This window comes from Melanaphis sacchari, unplaced genomic scaffold (assembly GCF_002803265.2).
Source record: "Melanaphis sacchari strain LSU unplaced genomic scaffold, SCAv2.0 Contig64_pilon_pilon, whole genome shotgun sequence".
NCBI classification, from domain to species: domain Eukaryota; kingdom Metazoa; phylum Arthropoda; class Insecta; order Hemiptera; family Aphididae; genus Melanaphis; species Melanaphis sacchari.
The window spans coordinates 46,622-54,969 of NW_020271462.1; the positions used below are offsets into that span (position 1 = coordinate 46,622).

Here is an 8,348-nt window from a genome sequence, read left to right on the forward strand (position 1 = left end):
AAATCATAATGATTCAAATGTATTATATTATTGGATATCATAATATTTCAGTAACAAAATGTGAAAAAATATTAATTTATAACTAAAGTTGATGAAGTAAATCAAACATCTGTCTACAATTACGAGCTTATTGTTTGAGATGAAGACTGTTAACCGTTCATTTAATAATGTATTAAAAAATCAAAATATCGGAACTGTAATCAAACGAAATATTATGCGATAATAGCTGTTCAAATTCGTATACAAATCCCTGTGTGAGCGCATTTTTAAAATGCAAATCTTGCGAAACTCTCAAGTTTCAACGTCTAGTTTAATCTTTCCGATGATTTTAGTCATCAGGACAACACCGCTCATATTATAATATGACTAAAGCTGAGATTTAAATGTCCTAAAAATCTCAAAAAATGCCCAATAAAAATGTTTTTATAATATATATTTATTATAGCTTAAAAATTGGAAAAAAAAATGTATAACTATACTACAGTAATGTTTTTTTTTATAGTATTGTTCGTTGTTACTTGTTTAGTTCTTTTGTACTTCTGTTTTCTTAATAATTCATTCTAAAATATTAATTTAAAAAAAAAAATGTGATCGACGATAGCTTGTACCTATGTCTTTATATGTAATGTAATAAAAATAATAATACATAATAGGTATTAGGTATATAACGGCGATAATTTGAGCAGAAAGGTCTAACTATGATAAAATTGTCATCGATGATAAATTTCTGTGCTAATAATTTATTATTCGTACTGTTGGCAGTTTTCCGAAAGTCTGATGGTAATTGCAACAATGTTCGTTCATCTTATGAAAAAACTAAGAAAATACACTAAGTCGTCAAGAAATGCAAAAAAAAAAAAATTACTTTAAAATAATCAGTATCGTCCAAAACACATTTTATACTTACGGACCATCGTTTAAAAACACCAGAAAAAAAGATGCCTTTGCATCAAAATCTCAGCTTTATATATAACAATCAATAAACAGTATAAAATAAAGTGGCTTTTTTGGGGGGGGGGGGGGATAAACTCCGAAACGGCTGAATGGATTTTGATGCAGTTTTCCCTGTTGGATAGACAATTGTGAATTAACCAAGTCTTTGTGTACAATTTTGTCATAAAATTTATCAAGAATGTATTTATGATATAATCAGATTTGTGCCTCAGATACGTAGGGTATATTGCTATTTAAATAGCCATCTGCAATAACTCCTGCGATCTAATAACTCTCTGGTGCAGTAGCACTTAAATAAAATTTAGTAAAGAAATAGGTAGTCAGTCTCTCTAATTCGAACCTCTGTATCCGGTGTCCATTTTTTTATATTTTTTACTTATTATTTATTAACATTTATTTCTTAACATCATATTGAATGAAAACTGTTGTCGCTGTAGCGACGTAAAAAAAAAAAAATGAAAATTTAGAGGATATTTATTGACTTGCTATTATTTTCACAGGCGACGCCGACAGGGACAGCTATAATCCGCATGACGAAAACTAGAGACTGGCTACCGTCGTACCCCGAACCTCATCCCTGTGTAATGTATAGACATTAGACATTGATTCTCGTTCTATTGTAATCACCTGATCACGGTCTGTAATGGCAGCAGCGCATAAATTATTTTATTTTTTAAAAACCACTTTAAATATAGTCAGCTTTGATCAGTCAACCGTCAGTTTTCGTGAAGCGGACTATAGTATAGACTAGTGTTTCCCAACTTTTTTTTACTTAACGCCTATTTAAGATTTTAAAAATCTCACACCGCCTCTCAATCACATAATTTCAAAATACTTTGACCTTTTTTGAGTTTTCTACATGCTAGAGAAATAGTCGATTTATTTTTTAGTTTATACCAATTGAAAAACATTGAAAATAGATACTATTTTTTTTTATACATGGATTAATCAAAGTTGAATTTTGTACAAAATTCGTCAAAATCACAAAAATTTATAAATTAGTATGTACTATACTACTATGTAATAAAAAATGTATAAAATATTCAACCAATACAATTAATTTATGTATAGTGCGTAATAATTTAAAAGGACGTTATAATATTTTATATACCGGGTTCGATTATAAGCTTTCAAATTAATTACAAAACAGTATAAAGTTACCTTTCTTCTTTCCAACACCGACTTCTCTATTGATGTTTTGAGTACGTTGTAAGGTAACCAGTGTGCATTAAAAAATGACAATACTTTCTTTATTTAAGTAAACTTATTAACTTTATTACAATTCTTTTAATACATGAATTATTTAATATATACATATTTAATTTTAACTATTAACAACTTCAATACTTACGTCTTTTTGTATATCGGATCTGCGTAGTCTTTTACTCTCGCTTGTGATCGTCTATACAAAAAGACAGTAAGGACACTGTCTTGTGACCGACTTTTTTATTATTAATATCTTATATCTGTGTGCTATCTATCGTTCTTATAATTTTATCTTATTTAATAAACGACTTATAACTATAGGTTATCATAATTATTTTAAATTATTTAATTATACTGTATTTAATTTTAATCATATATGATTGCTTAGACGCACATCATTACAAGTGTAAAATATATAATATAAATGTGCCTTACTAATTACTTGGCTCATAACTGTTTATAAACTATGGTGATTATGCTGTAGTAGGACACACATAACATACTCAAAATATGCAAGTCCAAATAAAAAATACAATGATATATATCTTTAAAAAATTTAGATTATACATTTTCTTAACTAGCATAAGGAAAAATTTTAATTAAATTTTGCTTTTCAATATTAATATATTGTATGAGAGTATAGTATACGCCAGCCCATATTGAAATGTATGTAAAAAAAAATAAGATAAAGAAAAAAATGGATAAGTTTGAAAATTTAGTTTATTTAAAGCAAATGGTAATTATGTGAGAGGGCTCATTAAAGAAGAGAAATTAAATAGAAAGAAATACATAAGCTGATAGTTATATCTTTTTTAATTATACACACACACACACACACACACACATATATATATATATAAAGAAATGCAGAAGTCTCACTATGATACCTTTTTCATATTCCTTAACATTTTATCATTTTATTGCAGTTATTATTTAACTGAAATATAGCATTAAGTACAATAATAATTCAAAAATATTTATTAAAAATGATAAGTAGCATCAAATGAATGATAATAATCATACAAAAATTTAAAAATAGTATATGTATAATTATAACTTAAAAATGAATATAAAAAATAACAAAACAACTATTAATAATTAATAACACAAAACAATTAAAGGTACAATGATAATTAATAAACTGAGTTATAGTTTACAAACTTTTACTAATGGATATTTACTTACGATTATGGTATCTATAATCTACTGCTTCAGCAAGAAGTATGGCATACGTTCTGTTTGGAGAATCTAATTGAGCACCTACTGGTGCTAAATAATTGATAGGTAACACATCAATTATAATTAGATGTGCAAAAAATTCAGCAATGATAGATGATTTGAGTGAATCAAATTTGTAGCTATTTACATAGCTGTGCAAAAAAAGAACTTTCATCATCTCAATATATAAATTGTTTGTTTCACAGAATTTCTAAAAAACATAATATATAATTAGAAAATGAAATAATTCATGCATTAAATTATTTTCCTATATTTAAAATGATCTCCAAAAATTTAAAACAATACTTTCTATACTTTAAAAATATCAATAATTATTTATGAAATTTACTGAATTAACTAAAAATTTTATTTTCAAAAACACATCATTCATTTCTACAAAGAAAATAATATTTAAGTTCACTTAAAACTACATATTAATGCAATTTAAAAAAAAAGAAAACTTTTCAAAGTTACAATAACACGTACATTTGAGTTTTTTGAGAGAAAACTATTGTATATTTTTATTTTACATTAATATTTTAATAACATAGAAATATATATAAAAAAAAAATATATATAGCATTTATTTAGTTATATAAACTGGCTGATAGAAAATATCAGCTCAGAATTGTTTTATGAATATAATGATATACCATTGAATTAAAATTTAACACATTCATTATAGTCACTAAATCGACACCTACTGTACAGCAAAGCAGTATATACTTTTTTAATAGTCTAAATGATGTGTTATTAGATATTTTTTAATTTAATATTTACTTTTGCTAGAAGTCCAAAATCATCTTCATACGTATCCCTTTTACAACAACAGTCCAAAAGCATAAAACAAATGTCCATTTCTTGACCAGGTATCATCATGAATTTTTGATAAAAACCTTTATAAACTATCGATGAGTCTAGCATTGTGTTTATAAACGTTCTTAGACACATCTTTTTTAATGATACCACATTTATATCTATTTCTATTTTATTAATCTGTCTTATAATTTTGCTCACTAGAAAAATAGTAACATTTATTAAAGTATTAGGAAATAATTTATACTTGCCTTATGTTTTCTATTAATAAACAAGTCATGTGTCATACATTATGAAAATAATTATGCAAAAAGAGAATGCTCTTAAAATTTGATTTATGGTATAATAGTTAATATTTTAATTAAACAGCTCTTACATCTTTGTTCAGGAATAAAATTATACGTAAACTTAACTGCAAACTCGCATCTATATTCTTCTTCAGCATCATATTCGTGTAATAGTTTTGACACCATATTTTTATACATTTTTTCATTTGTTTCAATTTCAGGATCAAAACGATACTCTATAATTCAAATTTCTAATTTCAAAATTCAAAATATTAATTTTAAATAAATATAAAATGTATTACCTATTGGATTTGATGTCATAAAAGAAACAGAGTCTATAGTTAAAAAATGAGTGATTTGATAGTCAAAATTTGGTACGAAATCAGTTGATGTGAACTTGAATTCAGTTTTGCGTAATTTTAATATTCTCAAATTTAAACTATTGTCAACCTAAAATAAAATAAATTATACTTTGAAATAAGAATCTAATAAAATATTTGTAGCTAGTTAAAAATGTATGCAATATTTAACCATTAATAATAAATCTGAAAAATTAATCTTTTGAATAATTAAATCCTATGGATATGATATGAAATTAAAAAAGTATTTGTTTACCTCATCATCATTTAGTTCATCATTTATAAAATTGTGAATTTTATCAAATATTTCATTCAACCACTTTTTAAAGACTCTATTTATTTGTTTACCACATATTTCCAAAAGTGTAAGAACTATTTCAACTGAAAACAAAGTCTCTTCTCGTTCAAAGACATGTGTAACCAATTCTACAGCCACCTTTGTATCAGCCTAAAATTCATCAAACCTGTAAGTTATTTAAAATAAAAATATACATTAATTAAATACTTACAACACCATGACTAATCAAATACCCAATGAACTTTGAATAATCATAAATGTTTTCATGTAATATATGATAAGTTAATTTGAACAATCCCATTGACCTGTCCAAAACTAATTTTCCTATCTCAGGGATCTAAATATATAAAAAACAATTTTTTTTTAATAAACTGGACATGGCCAATTTAAAATAATTATATTGAAACACTTACTACAAGATTTATGACAGCAATCAAAGCTGCATAAACATTTGAATTTTTGTCTAAATGTGTTGGATGTAGTACACCTTGGATAATATAATGAGAAAACAGCTCTTTAAATCTTAGCAAATCATGCTGTATTAACTCTTTTTTTACAATTCCAATATTATTATCATTGAGTGAGAGTAATAAGTAGCTAATTGAAATGTGCGATTTATCCCAAGAAGTTCTTTGATAAACATCACTAAAAAATTGAATACATCAATATGTCAAATTAAATCTTTTATTAATGATAAAATGTAAGACATTATTTAATTCCAAATTTTAAAATTAAACATATTCAATATGTGTTTTTATTTGATTATTTTTTTAAATTAAATTTAAATACAAATTTTCAAAACTTAAGATTTTAAAAATTGAACTGTTTTAAGATTAATACTTTAGAAAAAATTATATTAAACTGAACAGGAAAATGTTTGATTTTATTTATTATCTACTTAATAAATAAATTTAATAGTTGTTATACTTAATTTTATGTGCATTAATAATTTGTGCCTATAACATAAAATAATCAGTAATTTGTATATAACAAAAACTAGGATTTATATGCAATAAAAAATGTAAAATACACATTTGATCTATTAAATATATGCGAAAAATGCAATTAATATTATATATATGAAAAAATATGAAATTACATAAAAAAAAAAAAAAAAAAACATACATTTAAAAATAATTAAATTAATATTTTTAACAATTCATGATATTCAGATGTATTGCATAATACAATTACATGGTGTTTTAAATTTTTAAACTAAACCATCTTCTATTAGACCTCTATATGTCCTTTTATACTTTATAGGTATTTTTGAACAGCGTTAATACATACTGTCAGAAGATAAAAACGTTTAGTAACAAAATATACCATAAAACAATAATTTTTCTTGTTTTTATAGTCAAAATATAAAATAATATTAATTTTATATAAAATATACATAACAAAAACAACACTGTATATCTCATCATAATATGATTCGTGGGCATTACTGACAAAAGCAAAAATCAGAATTTGGAAAAAAAATACTGTTGCATATAAATCCTAGCCCTATTAATAACAAAGTCAAAATGAGAGGCCACAACTGTATTTCTTTTAAAATTAAAGTGTATTTAATAAATTTAATATTCCAGATGAATGTTAAAAGAAACATTACAGTGTCAGAAAATTATACATTTATCGTTTTAACGCGTCTAAAGAGGTATAAGATAAATTATATTGGAATTGAATTAATATTTCACATACATAGCTCTATAAAATAGGAACACAATTACAATACATTTTATTTAATTAAAAAATAAAATTATAAAATATAACAAATACCTTAATTGATCTATTATTCCTTGCTCATCATTTACATTTGATTCCAAATCTGTAAATTCCATGATTTAAGTACAGCATTTAATCATATATATGTTATGGCAATTTAAAACAAATAATATAGCTTATCCAATGAACACTTATAATTAATTCTTACGTCCACAAATTATTAAATCTCGATGAAAATTCATAAAACATATAAAAATAAGTTGAAAATAACCCATATTGATTATTTATAATAAATTTAATTATGTATTTTATATTATACTACATATATTTTTAAAAACTAATTCAAAAAATTAAATACTTAGTATTTAAGAAACGAAATTGTAAATTTGCAATAATTGGAATAAACAACTAAAATTAATATTTAACTGATAATTGAATTAATATGTAAAAAATTAAGAATATATTGAAAATTAAGACAACCTTTACAGTTGATACATGAGAATCTACAATAGATTTCCTTTTGATTGTGAAATTATCTTTCAAGCAAATGCAAATTTATAGCAATATATGTGTGATATTACCTTAATAACTAGATAATTGGGTCGATTATACCACTTTTCTGGTAAGATTCATAATCACAGTGGCCAGTTTTTTTTTTTTGAAAATTTAAATAGTATGTTATCATTTAAACAAGCTAATCATTTGATAGCTGAAGCCACAAATAAAATATAAAAATAAATACTTCGCAAAAATAATAAATAAAAGATTTGATATTATGAATCACACTCCATAATTTTTACAATTTGAATATATTATAATAACTTTACTTATATGATGAATACAATGAAAATGTATGAAATTATATAAAACACGTGTTAATCATTTTAAAAATCAGTAAGTAGGAACTGATGTTCAATAATTATCCAACACTTGAGATAAAATATAAAAGTTTGTATATTTTATAGTTCATAGTAAAATAACTTTTTACTCAAAGGCCATAAAAATATATATAAAACTTTTACAAGCAAAACATAAATACTTAATAAATAACATTTTACAATTTTATTTTCATAGAAATGTATAACTGATATAAACAAAATACACCTATAGCAGTTGTTGGATGGGAATGCTGTTATTCATAGTAATTAAAATAAATTTAAGTTTAGCTGTTTAGAATAGTGTAGTTCTTTTAACTTCTTTAGTGTAAACGAAATAGTTACATAACATATAAACTGTATCTCATCAAATAGGTACTTAAATAAAAATAAACAAATATATAGAATAATTCACTGTATTTTAAGGGTCTGTAAAAATTTGTCCCAGACCATAATTTGGAGCCTTCTATAGAACACCAACATTTACACTACAGTTTAATACTTGACCAGAAAAATTTTAAATTTGTTGGTACACAGCATACAATAATGAAGATCTTATAATTTATAAAGAATCTGGTTCACGGGTATAGTCTATGCTCGATTGAGCCAT

The 8,348-nt window shown here is 24.0% G+C and overlaps 1 protein-coding gene across 1 annotated transcript in view; it reads right to left on the reverse strand.

Moving 5' to 3' along the window:
• Window positions 1-3,286: 3,286 nt before the first annotated feature.
• LOC112600476 (pre-mRNA-splicing factor CWC22 homolog) overlaps window positions 3,287-8,348 on the reverse strand; it is a 14,560-nt gene continuing 9,498 nt past the window's right edge. Inside the window, exons 2-9 of the mRNA XM_025347713.1 lie at window positions 6,918-6,966; window positions 5,552-5,783; window positions 5,350-5,475; window positions 5,097-5,288; window positions 4,784-4,931; window positions 4,571-4,717; window positions 4,159-4,394; window positions 3,287-3,589 (exon numbers count right to left, since the gene is read on the reverse strand). Coding sequence (XP_025203498.1) covers window positions 3,338-3,589; window positions 4,159-4,394; window positions 4,571-4,717; window positions 4,784-4,931; window positions 5,097-5,288; window positions 5,350-5,475; window positions 5,552-5,783; window positions 6,918-6,966 — 1,382 coding nt within the window. The 3' untranslated portion in view covers window positions 3,287-3,337. The remainder of the gene's footprint in view (window positions 3,590-4,158; window positions 4,395-4,570; window positions 4,718-4,783; window positions 4,932-5,096; window positions 5,289-5,349; window positions 5,476-5,551; window positions 5,784-6,917; window positions 6,967-8,348) is intronic.